This window comes from Kockovaella imperatae, assembly GCF_002102565.1.
Source record: "Kockovaella imperatae strain NRRL Y-17943 chromosome Unknown BD324scaffold_16, whole genome shotgun sequence".
In the NCBI taxonomy this organism is placed as follows: Eukaryota; Fungi; Basidiomycota; class Tremellomycetes; order Tremellales; family Cuniculitremaceae; genus Kockovaella; species Kockovaella imperatae.
The window spans coordinates 319238-332841 of record NW_019028956.1 but is presented as its reverse complement, the minus strand read 5'-3'; the positions used below and the strand labels follow the sequence as shown (position 1 = coordinate 332841).

Below are 13604 nucleotides of genomic sequence, written 5' to 3'. Positions count from 1 at the left end.
ATCCAGCGACCATAGTCTCGATTGCTTCCTAATCACTAATCACAGATGACACTTCATATTTAGCCTCGATTACATTACACATGACCCAAAAGGTCACAAAAATGACGAGGTCCGATTTCTATGTATTCTAAAAATGAGTCACTTACCAGCCAGCCATTTAGACCTCTGGGAAAGATGTCGATTTCGTGATTAGCAAAAGGGCATCATCCCATCTTTGAATGATCTGACTGACACCTGTTGGGTGCATTGCTGGAAAGATGCTTGCCCTTGACCATGCATGCATCGGATCATATGGCCATTACTGTCTTAACCATTGGCCTCCCGGTCATTGGGTTGGCCGAGCACCGAAAAGCTTTTGAATCCGCCACATTCAGGTCTTGTCTCTGTGAGAACCCATTTTGAGTAAAAATCCGATCCCTGGGGGGGCCGAAGGGAGAGAGAACAGTGTCATTTTTTTCTTCTCTCTTTGCGTGCCCCCAGTCTGGACCCCCGCTATCGTCTTTTTGTCGGGTCATCATTTTTCATTCACTAGAAGGGGGGGACCCGTTCAAAGTCGTATCGTCCCAAAAAGAGATAGGTCAAAGATCTCGTTCGCCAAGGAGATCAAGGTAGTCAAGTGTCAGAAGAAGAAGAAAGAACGGGCCGAAAGATCGGCACAGCAGAGAAAGGTCAGGCAACCCACAGGACCAAGACAAGGACTTCCTCTCACCTTTTGCACACACACTCTCTCTCTCTTTCGCGCACTTCCTCCGCCGCACTCTAACTGAACCCCGGGGGGACTCCTCCCTTACTCATCATTCACACATCGCGCTCTCTCTCTCTCTCACTGGCTCCTCGTCTCACTTCTCCAACTCCGTCTCAGTGAATCCATCCATCCACATCATCAGCATCGTCCTGCTCACCGGATTCGACCGGATCGCTGAAGCCGATTCATTCGCTTAGACCTGGATCCGGAAGCATCGCTTTGGTCCCATCCAACCGTACTTGACGATCCCGGCTCGCCTATACTGGAGTCTCGTGATCTCGTTTATACCTCGACAGCACCCATCAACACTCCCCCTGTACCAGACGGCATAGTATCCGAGCTCGAATCCCCTTAATTGGTCTCCCAGTTCCCCTTCCTCCACCACCATGTCTGGACCCACACCACTACCCGTGCCTGCGATCATAGCCGCGCATCCTCCTAACATCCCCACCGTCAGGACCACCAACGATCCGTTGATGCCTGAATTGAGCGCCCCCGTCCAAACGACGACATCACCCGTCGAGTCCATGACTGCAGATGAAACAGTCGACCCACCACATCCCTTGGCTTCTGACGCTCCGGTAGAGGATAGCATATCGAATCAGAGTGCGCCTGCGCCTGTGTCCGCTGGCCCGATGGTGGGTGCTCCTCTCTCTCTCGTCGATCTATCCCCTCAAAGCGCCCGCGGCTGACGTACGTGCCTTATGGTTAGTGTCATGTCAAAGCTTTGATCATATCCGGCGAAAGTCATGTCTTCTCGTTCGAGCCTGAGCAAACGGTCGGTCGAACAGTGAGTGCCGTGGAGGATGCAATAAGTGGTGCTCTTCTCATATTACTTCGCAGAAAGAATTGATATGGAGCATGTGGCCATCTCGTGAGTGTTTGACGTCACCTCTCATCCGATTCCGGCTGACAAGTCACACACAGAATGGACAGAACCAGCCCAGCCGCCATCACCTAGCTTCTTGCGCATCCTACACGGGGGCAGGATACTAGCGGATGAATCGACTCTAGCATGTGAATATGGCACGGTGACGCGCTTTCACGCAGCAGCTAATCGCAAACTCGCTCTAGCTAACAACATCCCATCATCCACTTCCTCCGCACAACCCACTGTCATCCATATCTCTGTCAGGTCGTTCTCGCTCAGACCAGAAGATGGTGAGTCAAGCTTGTGTGAAAACATGCATAGGCACGGCTGATATGACTCGTCTTGTGTAGATCCACAAAAGGGCTCGCATCTTCCTGGTCAAGCTGGCCGAAACGGACGAGGTGACGACGTGGGCGGATGCAAGTGTGTGATCATGTAAAGTGGCAGCGGGGCGGAGCGGACGGTAGAAGGGACCTAGGTTTGATGGAGTTGGAGCCGGAAGTGAGGCTCGTCATTGTTCGTGCAGACATCGCCATGATACGGATTTCTGGATCCAAGTGGATTGATCTTGTTGTAGAGTTTATCCTTATGAGTACTTTTCGGCGATTCGTGAATGGACAGAGATACAAGGCAAGGATGCATGGCATTGCCTTAAGGTGATAAGGTGGAATTTCGAGGAGGAATTCTGTTCCAAGGGACGGTATCGTATGGGTCATGGGGCGATTGGGCTCCTGACCTGCCGTGCAAGACAACCTGTCAATTAATGCAGGTGTCACCTCCTTGATCCAGCCTCCTTGTCCCACTCCTCCGGTGTCTTGAGCTTCAAGCTCAGCGCATGGAGTCCAGCGTCAAATTCGTCTTTCAGCAGATTATTCACCATCCTATGTCGTTTGATCGATGTCAGACCGTCAAATTGGGGAGATACCAGTGTTAGGGAGAAGTCTGATAGGCGACCGAAGGAGTAATTCCAGTGTCAGCGAGCGAGCGGACAAGGTAGGAGGGGTGGAGAAATGAAGTCAGCCCTCACGAGTCTCTCCTGAACCTCCTCCTATGGCTTTCATCGGTGCATGATGAGAATGTTTCGACGAGTCGTTTTGGATCTCCAGCAGACTCGGATTAAAGGATTTATTGAGCTACAAGGGGTGAGGTCAGCGTGGGTCTGACGGGTGCCTACGACCAAAAGACCTACCTTATCCCTCATGGCGGATTCCACAGGGCCAGGCTCGTGACCCGCCTGGCGACTCGACATGGTCCGCCGGACAGTATTCAGGCCGATCGGCGGCGGGCGCTGGGTAAGGTGATACGGTAGTCTCTGGGCTCGACTTGCTCCAGCACGCAATAGATGTAGATCCAGCAGTGCACCTCTGACGAAGCTCGCCCGATGCATAGGGACCTTTGTCTGTGGCTCGCTTGGTTGATAATCGGGGGCGGGCGTTTGGTACCGGAAAGTTGGGACCAAGGCTAGGAACGGGGCGCCCCTCGAGTGGGAACGGGTGTGTTATCACACCCCAGAGTCTCATTAGAAAGTTTGTTAATCCGAGATAGTCAGTCATTAACCCCATTTCTAATCAGATACATCTCCCCTCCCCCCCCCCCCAATTCCGTGAAATGAACTCAAGGAGAGAAAGAAAAGAAAAGCAGAGAGAGAAAAAAAAACCCCGGCAATCTGCTCTCATCGCACTCCTCCTTTGGATTGACGATCCTCTTGTTCACCACCACATCATTTTGTGACTATACAAAGTCATCGATTCCAACAGACCAAGAGTGCCTGCGCAACAGCAACAAGCACCGTTGTCTTGTCTGGAGCTACACTGGCACACTGTGTCCTATCATTGCACTTCTTCTGTCGTCTTTCACCCATCGGTCAGACGACGCCCGGAAAACACAGTCAAACGGTGAGTTTTGGGTCTGTTTTCGAAGCAGTGGGAATCATACAAATCCTTCATGCTGCGGGCCACGAGAGGGCGCATTACCAAGTGGACACGCTACAGTACTCACCTGTACCCAGTCCCTCCACGTTTCCTTCTGCCAACACACTATTGACACAACTTCTCGCGTTCGGGGTTCTACCTTGCTTCCGATGCTTTTCACCTGATGTCTATTTTGGTGTTCATTGTCCAAAATACATAGTTCTATAGCTTTCAGCATAAATTCTCGGCAAAGATCTCAACATGCTCGTGTACTGTGCTGACTCGCTATGTATACAGGAGGCAACATCCCGCTCGCCACGCAAAAAGTGATCATCAGGTGAGTTTCTCCTCTCCGAATAAGGGGCGTGTATTCTCTTGTACCTCGGATTGCCTGGTTTCTGTCCATGGTCCCGAGGGACCGATAATCTCTTTTCGTGTCGTTCAAAAGAGTACTCCACGTATCGCAGACCGATCTTCCATCGTCCCGCTCATCTACTCTGTTGTCTCTACACGAAAGACGCCAAAGGGGGACTGAGTCGGAGCACGGTTCGGCAATGAAAATGGGCCTGGGTAGGGGACGAGTGGAGGTGTCCACCTTTCTTTTCTTCTTGGCAGTGAAATTTGGGTTCACTGGGCAATAACATTCCCAACTCGTTGTCCAATCCTTCGTCGAAGCATTCCTTCGGTTCACAAAGTCATCATCACGACGACTTCCCTCCCTCCCTCACCTGCCACTGCCCATCCTATTACCTCACCGCCGCCCCGCCGCCTCCCTTCTTACCCTTCTTCTGATCTTCCCAGCAGCCCCCCTTCCCCCACGTGGTCGATTTCGGGAATTTAATCATTTTGTTTCATTTTCTCAAAACGGCATCATTTTATCATTATCATTCCAGCCCGTTCAACCGGGGTTTTTGGGTGGGAAGATACCCCCTTGGTACCCAAACACACATCCCAGTCTGGTCGGTCTCGGATTGGCAGATGCCATCGTAGACCATCACTCTCTCATGTGCCTTGATCCTTCTGAACCTCCCTCCTCCCCCCGGGACCCCTGCCTCTACCACATATTCCAACATTATCCCGTAAAACGCCTCAAACTCTGTCTAAACACATCATCTTTGCCCCGCGAACGCCGCCCCGGCTGCTGAGCCACGTTACGTAAAATTTGCATCGAAGGGAGGGAGAAAAAACGGGCCTAAAAAGGGGGATCAGCTTCCCAGTGCGTGCCACTGTCGCTGCTGCTTCGGCAACAGAACCTGGTGGTTCCTTGTTCATTCCATCCATCCATTCAATCAACGACTCAATTCCATTCACTCAGATAGAGCACGGCATTGCTCTCATCACTACTTCCTTGTCTCCTTCTTCCATTCACGATGGACACTCACATGACAACGGAACTGCTGGACTGACAAAAAACACTCTTCTCGCCCAGCCAAATCCCAAACTCTATCACCTGACACACGACTTCCCATATCACGCACACGCTCTTCCTTCCCGATTATTTGGATCACGTTCTACTTCCACTCAATCATCAAGAGGGCGAGCATCCACACGAGAGATAGTTTATAGTGTCTGTGCGCGCTCTTGCCGCGATCATGTCGACATCGACCGTGCTCTCACCGAGGACGCCCGCTATAGGACTGTCGGACGGGTCACCATCTGATTCACGGTCCAGACGATCGGCAAGAGCATATCCGACCAGAAGACTCGGCGCTGGGTTGTCATCACCTGTTCCAACCAACGCCTCGTCTTCGACGTCACACTCGACTCGTTCAAGGACGAGACAGTCTACATCGCCAGAGAAGAAACCGGTAGACGGTGTGCCGTTATTATCCTCTGGAATGAAAACGTCTCGTGCGTCTGAGGGAGAAGATGAAGGGGAGTCGGAGATTGAAATAGATCAAGACGGTGTCCGCAGTGGATCACAACAGAGTCTCGATGATGATCAAATGAGCGATGGAGGAGACTACGAACCGAAATCGGTCGATGGGAACGAGACGGATCAGCCAAAACCCGGCGGACCCGTAACCATCTCTCTGCGTTTCGGATCGGGCAAGAAACGAAAAACTCAGAATATGATTGAGATTGGAGAAGGGAACGAATCAGACTTGACGCCTGAAGCGGAGGACGCGCGAGGGTATGACAAAAGGGACAAAGAGAGCGGCGTGGGCGAAAGAGTGGCGGGCTGGAGTGATGCTGCCGAGGTCGAAGGCGATGCCGTTGTGCCGCAGGAAGGCGAAGAGGATCATGATACGCGCGAGGGAAAGGTTGAAGAGGAATTGGAGTCCGGTCTGCCAAAGCGTGCTCCGAGAAAGAAGCGAAAGTGGTTGAAGAAGGGAGAGGGTGAGTGTGTCTACCGCGGGTCTGTGTCTCATCCCTTCCAGTGGATCCAGATGATCCAATTGCCGTTGCAAAACAAAAGGAGCGACACGCTTTGATTGATGAGTGAGTCGGTGTGCGTAAGGCCATGCTCACCGTCCCAAGGGCCATTATTCTCCTTGACAAGCAGCTCGAGATGATCACCAATGAAAGTCATCCTCAGCTCGCCTGGATGCTGCAGGAGCTTGAGAGGCGATACAAGCGCAAGACAGCTCAGCTCGAGGCGAGACATGAGTGAGGCACGGCGATGCCTGATGGGGCTCTTGCTGATTTATCCAGGGCGATTCTTCAGGACTTGGACCACGTGCGACAGCACGAGCGTCGGCAAGCCCATGTCAATTGGACCGTGAGGGTGTCCGGTTTGCCTGTCTGTCCATGCTGATGCCCGTGATAGAAACAATGCGATCGTTTAGCTCAAGAGATGACCAAGGAGATCGATCTCAAGCTCGGACGACTCGACCAAGAGCACAATGCGCTCAAACGTCGTCCCAACGAGTACCCCAATATGCGCGATGGTCGAGGCGGAGGTGGTTGGAGAATCTACAACGAGCATCTATTGTCAACACATGAAGAGAAACTCGTTCGAGTGGATCCTGACTCCAAGCGCGTCCGCAGGGACCTGCCTATCGATGTGACGGGTATCGGAACACATGCGGCGAAACAGGAACTGGCACGTATGGTTGTCAAGATCGAAAAGAGATCTCCGTCGCCTCCCCCTCGACATCGACGACCTTCGCGTACCACCAACCGTCCTGAGCGTGTACCGGATGATTACTCTAAGCCATGGATCGTCAATCACAACGGACCAACAACGGCCACGCAGTCTGCTCAGCCTTCGCAACCATCTTCTTCCTACGCGTATCGTTCATGGGTCAACCCCGGAACGACCTACGATCAGTCAACCAACAGTGCACACAAGTCATCTTCGAATGCTCAGCAGCAACAAAAATCATCTTCGTATGGTCGTCATCCGTCCCTACCTCAACCTCAACCTCAACCCCATTCAGCGCTTTACTCATCGTCTGGCGCTCCTTCAAGTACGTCCCGCCCACCGACTTCTTCCACAAGCCATTTGTATCCCGCTCCTACATCTCCCAACGTCTCTCTATACGCTCCTCGAGTCAAAAACATCTTCACGGACCCTATTCCTCCTGCCTTGTCGACCGGTAAATCCAGTACAACGGCATCTGTGCCTCTGTCGAGTGAGTCGGATCCAGCCGGGTAGAGGATTGAGACGCTAAAAGGATCGTTTCAGCTGGTTTCGTGGGCCCGCGGGGATTCTTCAGGTGACGGAAAGGCGAAGCATTGTGTGCTGCCCTGTGGCACACATCGAGGGAGGGGAAGCGCACATAATCTGTCTATTTCTACGTACCGAGCATCGAATCATCCTTACAAATCACATCACACTCACACCACCACAACGTTTTGTAAATACATACAAAGAGACATCAAGGACAGCCAGACAGAGAGTAGCCAGTTTTGTACGAGTAGATTTCATTCATGCCAGAGACAGTGCATTATCAGCCAGTGGCCAGTGGCGAAAAATCCGATGGATTTGACTTTTTTTCATTTCTGTTGTTTTTCAAGTTACTTCTTCTATATTGGACGGTGAACCGACACTTGTCGTGTCGTCGTAGCTCGACCCGCAGCTACCTTCCACACTCTACTCGATCTGCAAGCCATTGATCTCGCTGGGCTCGTACGCCGACCTGGCCAACATGGCCCCTTTGCTCAACGATGAAGAGCTCGCTCTGGATCCATATAAAGTCCTTGAGTTGGATATCGGAGCATCCCAGAAGGACATCACGAGGGCATTCAGGAAGCTGTCGTTGAAATGGCATCCAGACAAGAATCAGTCTGCAGAAGCAGGTGAGTGATCGAGCGAGTAGCAAGCGCGGACCTTTCCCATCCTACATAAAGACAAAAGCTATGATCCTTCTACGTTGGGTTAGCAGATCGCTGACGCTGTGTTTTTTGTTCCGCTTTGCCCAGTGATCATGTTTCGAAAGATCACTGTGTCTTCCGAGATCTTGATGGACAATGCGAAACGGAATTACCTAGATACGAAACTTGAAGACGATAGACGTAAGAGGGCAAAGTATGAGCAATTGGATAAGAAACGAAGAGAGATGGTCGATGTGAGTGCTAGGGTTTTCTTTGGCACTTTAGACTTTGTTACCTTGGCTGACTCGCCTTCAATCTCAGGCTCTCAATGCGCGCGAAGAGAATGCTAAAAAGGCAAAAGTAGAACAGGTCCAGAGGAGGAGAGAACAAGCTGAAGAAGAGGAGATCAAGGAGGCCGGGAAGAAAATGTTGGAGGAAGCTCAAAGAAGAGCAGCCGCTGCCTCGGCGGCAGCGGCAGTCACGGCTAAGCAGTCGAACGGGAGCTCTACCCATGGAGCCACTACTTTCACAGATTCCTCAGCTCAAGCCGGTCCATCTCGGTCTTCTCAACCTTCCTCGACCAAGACGAATGGTCATGCTTCATCTCCTCCACCTAAAATCACCTCGGACGACCTAACGTTGATCCTCACTTTCCCACCGCTTTCCACTGTTCCCTCGTCTTCCTCCTCCCTCCAATCGATCCTCGAATCAAGATACGGTCCCATAGCCCATCTCATCTTGAAAGATCCACCGGCCCCTGTACCGGATGTAGGGGGAGGCGGAAGGAAGAAAAAGAAAGGCAAAGGAAAGAAAGCAGTGGTGGAATTCAGTTCTGGTAACTGGGGTGGATGTTGGGCATGTTGGCAGGATCACGTCGATGGAGAAATCGAGCATTCTGCTCAACATTTGGACCAAGGCATCAAGGTCCGCTGGCTCAAAGGCGAAACTCCATCCTGGATCGAGTGGGCATCAAACCAGGGTCAGGATCGTCCACTGAATGGCACGGGGACACATCACGCAGACATTCCATCATCAGCGACGAATGGGACCTTGCGTAATCTACCGCCTTCATTTGGCTCTGCGCCAGAGTTGGGCAACGGCGGCACGACAATGGCAGATTTGCTGGCTTCTCACAAGGCTAGCAAGGATGCTGAACGCGCTAAAAGGGCGAAAGAGGACGAGTTCGAAAGTATGACTCTGCTCCGTATGCGTCAATCTGAGCGACAGCGTCTCGCTGATCAGATCAGAAGAGAAGAGGAGGAGGAGGAGGATGGAGGCGACTAGCTTCACGAGACAAGGGCCAGTCTTTCTGTTCTTACTGTAAAAACTTTTTTTTTTGCATGTTTGCCAGTGTTTTTGGTCTTTTCTCAGTTTCTGACCCCTCAACTCTCAAGATGATCCCATTGCACGCTGCGAGATACCCATCGCTCCCATGGCTCCTGTAGGAAGTTTGTCTCCGGCGTTGCGAAGATCGCTGAGAAGCAATGTCAGGGAGTCATCACCCAGACATACTCACGTGTAGGCAGCCTCGATACACGACTTGATCTCCCGATAGGTCACCACCAAGCAAGACCTCTCGTCCCTTGAGACGAGCATTAGCCGCTCGTCGAGCCCCGCATCGAGCTTGTTCAGGCATGTTATGACGTGGGACAAGTCGAGTACAGGAGCGCCAGTTGGGCTGACAGAGTGGAAAACATAATCTCGGAACAGCTTGATTATGTATCTGCCATGTCAGTGACGAATGAGAAGGGAAGTTCTCACCTGTCGCCGGTATCTGCCCAACGTGGGTCATACTCGAATCTGTTGATAAAGTCAGCCCGCAAATGCATTCGTCACTCACTCAGCCCGCTCGTTGACAAAGCCCATTTTTGACAGTACCCGGACGATCCTACCATTCTCCATCTCCCTCATGGCCTCATCTTCGAGCGAGTCGTTATAGCTTTGAAAAAGAAGCGCATCAGAACGGAGTCTTGGATTGCCTGCTTACAATTGCAACGCGTCGAGCTCGTTCAGGATCCTCGGCCCGATCATGTGCAAAACTTCGTCGAATGTCTTATATGGACCAGGTTTGCCGAGGAGGAAGATGACAAGGTTCTTGACGTCTGGCGAGTACACTCTCTCAAGATGATCAATGGCTTGAGCGGGATGGTGACCCGGTTGATAGAATTCGCAACCCATGGATAATATCAATTTTCCAAAGGAGATCATGTCTTCGGCCTAGCAAAGGTTAGTGCGGACCGCTGATCGTGCTCACTTGATACGCTGCAGGAGGAGTGCTGGGGTCAAATGATAAGACATCAAGGATTCCCCCGCCATTCAGCCGTACCCTAATCAAGATGAGCACTCGAGCCCGATCGGAACCCCCTGCTTACCTGTTCTTGCCGGTCAGAAGCAGCTTGTTGGGATCGAGAGCCCTGGCTGCCAAACCGGAACTGTGAATTGCTTTGAGAGCGTTCGCTATCTGGGTAACATAGGACCACAACAGACGCTCATTGATAGGCATGCCCTGTCTCCTGGCTGTATGTGGTAGCTTAGGAGCAGACTCCGCATTCTGATTCAAGTGTTCATCCCACAGGGTGGTGGCATTCGGGTGAAAATCGTAAACGAGCACGAGCGCTGAGGTGATCAGCGGCAGAGCCCTTTTTGACCGACCCACAGTTATCGCCAAACGCCTTCGTGGTGAATGCCTCTCGCAACGTCACTATATTTGGATGTCTGAGCCGGCGCCACGTATCCAGAGCGGCAAATGCAGCTTCGCTCGTAACTCGGAAGCCTGACTTCATCAGCCTCCACATCCTCCAGGTTGCTCACCTTCGATCCGCCTCAAAAGGTACACATTCCCATCAACGGTGCTCATAGCTCTGTATACAGGCGCTGGGTGGCCATATACTCTACTACTGGTAGGTCTGACTGATTCCAGAGGCACAAGATCATGATACACACCCAGTTCAGCTGGAGGTGGAGGATGAGGTGGAACATTAGGTTTCCATTTGAGTGCTTCCAGGCGGGCTAAGAACATGCGTCGAAGATCGTCAGGGATGAAGAATGAATGTAAGGGATTTTGACCGAGAGGCGGGTTTGAAACATATGGCATAGGTGCGGTGTAGAGGTGGTAGTCGATCTGAGAAACGGAACGAGTCAGTTCCGCGCCGACAGCGGAGCACTCACGGGCGGGCGAAGAGGCTGTTGAGGCATGTACATTGCTCCTGCAGCCAAGGTATCATAGTCATAAGCTGGATCTTCGTATTCATGCTGCATCTGGGGAGATATCAGTCCGAGCCGATTTGTAAGCTCATTCACTGACCTGAGAAGCTCCGGCGTAGCTCTCCTGATTCCATTCTGGCGCTACATGTGATAGCTGAGGACCAGGGGATCGGGGCGCTTGCAGAGCTGGCGTGGACAGACTGGCCCAGGCTGTCAGCGATGGTGTAGATGCCACCGGTAACTCACGTAGGAGACACGTTGAAAACAGGCGCAGAAGCTTTTGGAACGAAGACAGGTGCTTGCAGGTGCGAGGCCTTCAGCTCATTGACCTTGGTAGGACTGCCATGTATCGTTAGAACGGAACCAAAGCTCGCAACAAGGAACAGTCACTCACCTGCTTTCTACCACGGTAGTCGTACTGGATGCTTCGAGCTGATCAGACTTCTGAGGGGTCGTGTCAGCCGAAGCAGCGGACCACGCGCTCTGTGCAGCTCAACTTACCGGTGGGTGGTAGAATGGACACTGCAGATGAGTCAGCGAGTCCAAAGACTCTCTTGGGAGAGCTCACATTGGGCGTCCTGCATTGGCTGACGAGGAACAGTCAGTTAGCAAATTCAGATCTCGATGGTACAACTCACTCGTAAAGCGTAATGTTCCTGCACAGCCTCTGCGACTTGTCTACGAGCTTCAGCACAAGAAGTAGATGAGCAGGATCTACCATTTCTTAGCTCCTTTTCCTTCGGAGGAGTGCTCGCTTGCTTGCCCTTGGATCCAGGAGAATCTGGCGGTTTTGTAATTCGGATAGCTGCAGATCGTTGCGCCATGGTCTGAGAGGACGTAGCTCGCACCAGGTGGCGGACGGCGGCAGGGAAGGAGAAAATGCAGTCTGGAGGGGTATATGAAGGAAAGATCCACTCAAGACGATGAAGGATACGACCACATATACACGATGCAGAAGCAACAATGAAAGACACATGTAAGCAAAGGTCAAATGGAATTCCGAGACGCGACAACGGCTGAATGGATTCTGCATCAGGGGTACATGTAGGTGATCTGCTCGGCCGCAGATCCGTATAAATGCATGCAAATGCTATGGCTTGAGTATGAGTACAACACTGAACGCAATGAGATGGGGACAATCGTATACGCTGTCATACTGAGAGACACCTCAAGCCTTCTCCGTACTCCAGCGAGCCTTGGCGAATGTGGCGGCTACGATCAATGGAAACACCAGCGTAGCATCAGCATATACCTAGAGTCGAGTCAGTCTCAGCACCTTCCGTGCTTTGAACTATCTGACCTTGACACTCTCAGCACCGGCCCGAATCTTGCCCCACGATATCGCTTCGTCTGGTCTAGCACCGGAGTCCGAGCCATCATACTGCAAAGTGATGAGCCTGAAATCTGCATCAAGCCTAAACTTACCTCCTGACCGGTGTTGATGTATACGGCATAATCTGCCCCGTTCCTCTGCATAATCAGTCAGCTCAACCTTTATGTGGACTGGTAACGAAATCGACGCACAAACAACATGGCATTGGCGATTTGATGCTTCGACACCCCTCCTCCCAGGATGATCATACCGGCTTTCTTGGCATGTATACTCATATCATTGAGCAAGCGAATATCTTGAACGATATCGATCGAAAGTGGTGTACTGGCCTTGTACGTGTGGAAGTAGATCATATCACCGAGTGAACCATCTGTCAAAGCTGGACAGAAGACGGGAATGTCATTCTGCGTCGAACAAGGTTGAGTATTTCATTCTCCTCAGCCTGCAATATCACTGACCTTATAACACCAGTAGTAGACACTATCCTCATTATCAATCTCTTTCCCTAAACGTCTGATGACGGAGCTGGGTGACCACTTTGCCTTTGGCTCTCCTTCTTGTTCCTCCACCATCTTGTCGAGTATTGGCAAGATCCAATCCTCAAACTTGCAGTAATTTGAATTCGGGACCAATAGATTGCCAATACGGTTCAGCCTGCGAGACTCTCAGACGAGACAAGATGATCCTGAGATCAGTATGATCGCTCACCCTCTCTTTCGCAAGCTCGCTCCGTCCAGCTCGAAATCTCCAAGGACCGTTGGTCCTAAGCACTTGACAAAGTCCTCTTCGATCCCTCCAGCGGTGGTGACGATGCAGTCGACCAGCTTGTACTTGGCAAGAAATTTGATGACCTCTCTGAGACCCGACGAGATCAGATTCGACGTGTAACCCAAGAACAACGTCAAGGGCTCTTCAGCGTTTGATCGTTGAACTCGCTGGTGAATGGTCAGCTCGAGACGTGTTCGCTCCTGCCGTCATGAGCTCACCATCTTTTCCACAATCTGGATAGCTCTCGCTAAGCCAGTCGCTTGGAAACCGATCTTTTCATAGCTCTTTAGAAGGTCAACCAGGTCTATGGGATCTGACAAGTCCGGTCCATGGATATGAACGGCATTAGGCGGGATAGCTTCCGAGGGAGTAAGGACGCTAGCGTGAGCATTTGTATTGGATGGCCCGGCTTCAGACATATTGACGAATGAAGTGATCAGCTGTGCCTTGTTGATGTCGTTGCGTATCTCAGAGTCTTGTGATGTGTCTCCGCTGCATCTCAAGAGTCGATAG

At 51.7% G+C, this 13604-nt stretch overlaps 7 protein-coding genes across 7 annotated transcripts; 3 read left to right on the top strand and 4 right to left on the bottom strand.

The window, feature by feature from the left end:
* Positions 1-1131: 1131 nt before the first annotated feature.
* BD324DRAFT_653731 (ubiquitin-related domain-containing protein) lies at positions 1132-2055 on the top strand (the record flags this gene model as incomplete). The annotated part of the gene is made up of 6 exons (XM_022018696.1): positions 1132-1383; positions 1458-1535; positions 1589-1619; positions 1673-1762; positions 1820-1906; positions 1967-2055. The coding sequence occupies 6 exons, from the start codon at positions 1132-1134 to the stop codon at positions 2053-2055; spliced, it is 627 nt and encodes a 208-aa protein (XP_021868326.1).
* Positions 2056-2388: 333 nt separating this feature from the next.
* Positions 2389-2865, bottom strand: BD324DRAFT_584177 (bola-like protein-domain-containing protein; the record flags this gene model as incomplete). The annotated part of the gene is made up of 3 exons (XM_022013666.1): positions 2389-2558; positions 2644-2749; positions 2806-2865. 3 exons carry the CDS (start codon positions 2863-2865, stop codon positions 2389-2391), a joined length of 336 nt encoding a protein of 111 aa, XP_021868325.1.
* Positions 2866-4961: 2096 nt separating this feature from the next.
* BD324DRAFT_192992 (hypothetical protein) lies at positions 4962-7455 on the top strand. The gene is made up of 5 exons (XM_022012136.1): positions 4962-5866; positions 5908-5968; positions 6008-6136; positions 6182-6248; positions 6297-7455. Exons 1-5 carry the CDS (start codon positions 5119-5121, stop codon positions 7125-7127), a joined length of 1836 nt encoding a protein of 611 aa, XP_021868324.1. The 5' UTR covers positions 4962-5118; the 3' UTR covers positions 7128-7455.
* On the bottom strand, positions 7455-7827 carry BD324DRAFT_193540 (hypothetical protein). Its single transcript, XM_022012139.1, has one exon. It carries the CDS (start codon positions 7741-7743, stop codon positions 7552-7554), a length of 192 nt encoding a protein of 63 aa, XP_021868323.1. The 5' UTR covers positions 7744-7827; the 3' UTR covers positions 7455-7551.
* BD324DRAFT_193290 (hypothetical protein) lies at positions 7745-9177 on the top strand. Its single transcript, XM_022012137.1, has 2 exons — positions 7745-8040; positions 8108-9177. Exons 1-2 carry the CDS (start codon positions 7900-7902, stop codon positions 9068-9070), a joined length of 1104 nt encoding a protein of 367 aa, XP_021868322.1. The 5' UTR covers positions 7745-7899; the 3' UTR covers positions 9071-9177.
* On the bottom strand, positions 9120-12022 carry BD324DRAFT_638105 (kinase-like domain-containing protein). The gene is made up of 17 exons (XM_022017085.1): positions 11709-12022; positions 11629-11668; positions 11559-11577; positions 11492-11512; positions 11385-11434; positions 11237-11329; positions 11091-11190; positions 10955-11044; positions 10598-10907; positions 10443-10559; positions 10159-10402; positions 10041-10113; positions 9774-10003; positions 9627-9725; positions 9548-9586; positions 9303-9509; positions 9120-9260 (listed from the first exon to the last, which is right to left on the bottom strand). Exons 1-17 carry the CDS (start codon positions 11812-11814, stop codon positions 9176-9178), a joined length of 1923 nt encoding a protein of 640 aa, XP_021868321.1. The 5' UTR covers positions 11815-12022; the 3' UTR covers positions 9120-9175.
* On the bottom strand, positions 12006-13585 carry BD324DRAFT_638102 (putative deoxyhypusine synthase). The gene is made up of 7 exons (XM_022017084.1): positions 13310-13585; positions 13032-13258; positions 12782-12977; positions 12515-12727; positions 12416-12460; positions 12291-12371; positions 12006-12242 (listed from the first exon to the last, which is right to left on the bottom strand). The coding sequence occupies exons 1-7, from the start codon at positions 13508-13510 to the stop codon at positions 12159-12161; spliced, it is 1047 nt and encodes a 348-aa protein (XP_021868320.1). The 5' UTR covers positions 13511-13585; the 3' UTR covers positions 12006-12158.
* Between the last annotated feature and the right edge of the window lie 19 nt (positions 13586-13604).

Excerpts from the sequence above, each read along its gene's own strand:
- BD324DRAFT_192992 (XM_022012136.1), top strand. The coding sequence starts at position 5,119 with ATGTCGACATCGACCGTGCTCTCACCGAGGACGCCCGCTATAGGACTG. Across the intron at positions 5,969-6,007 it reads CGACACGCTTTGATTGATGA|GGCCATTATTCTCCTTGACA; the intron begins GTGAGTCGGTGT and ends CACCGTCCCAAG. Across the intron at positions 6,137-6,181 it reads CAGCTCGAGGCGAGACATGA|GGCGATTCTTCAGGACTTGG; the intron begins GTGAGGCACGGC and ends TGATTTATCCAG.
- BD324DRAFT_193540 (XM_022012139.1), bottom strand. The coding sequence starts at position 7,743 with ATGCCATTTCAACGACAGCTTCCTGAATGCCCTCGTGATGTCCTTCTG.
- BD324DRAFT_193290 (XM_022012137.1), top strand. The coding sequence starts at position 7,900 with ATGTTTCGAAAGATCACTGTGTCTTCCGAGATCTTGATGGACAATGCG. Across the intron at positions 8,041-8,107 it reads AACGAAGAGAGATGGTCGAT|GCTCTCAATGCGCGCGAAGA; the intron begins GTGAGTGCTAGG and ends CTTCAATCTCAG.
- BD324DRAFT_638105 (XM_022017085.1), bottom strand. The coding sequence starts at position 11,814 with ATGGCGCAACGATCTGCAGCTATCCGAATTACAAAACCGCCAGATTCT. Across the intron at positions 11,669-11,708 it reads GGAAAAGGAGCTAAGAAATG|ACAAGTCGCAGAGGCTGTGC; the intron begins GTAGATCCTGCT and ends TGAAGCTCGTAG. Across the intron at positions 11,330-11,384 it reads ACTACCGTGGTAGAAAGCAG|TCCTACCAAGGTCAATGAGC; the intron begins GTGAGTGACTGT and ends GATACATGGCAG.
- BD324DRAFT_638102 (XM_022017084.1), bottom strand. The coding sequence starts at position 13,510 with ATGTCTGAAGCCGGGCCATCCAATACAAATGCTCACGCTAGCGTCCTT. Across the intron at positions 12,728-12,781 it reads TCTACTACTGGTGTTATAAG|AATGACATTCCCGTCTTCTG; the intron begins GTCAGTGATATT and ends TGTTCGACGCAG. Across the intron at positions 12,243-12,290 it reads CCGGTGCTGAGAGTGTCAAG|GTATATGCTGATGCTACGCT; the intron begins GTCAGATAGTTC and ends ACTCGACTCTAG.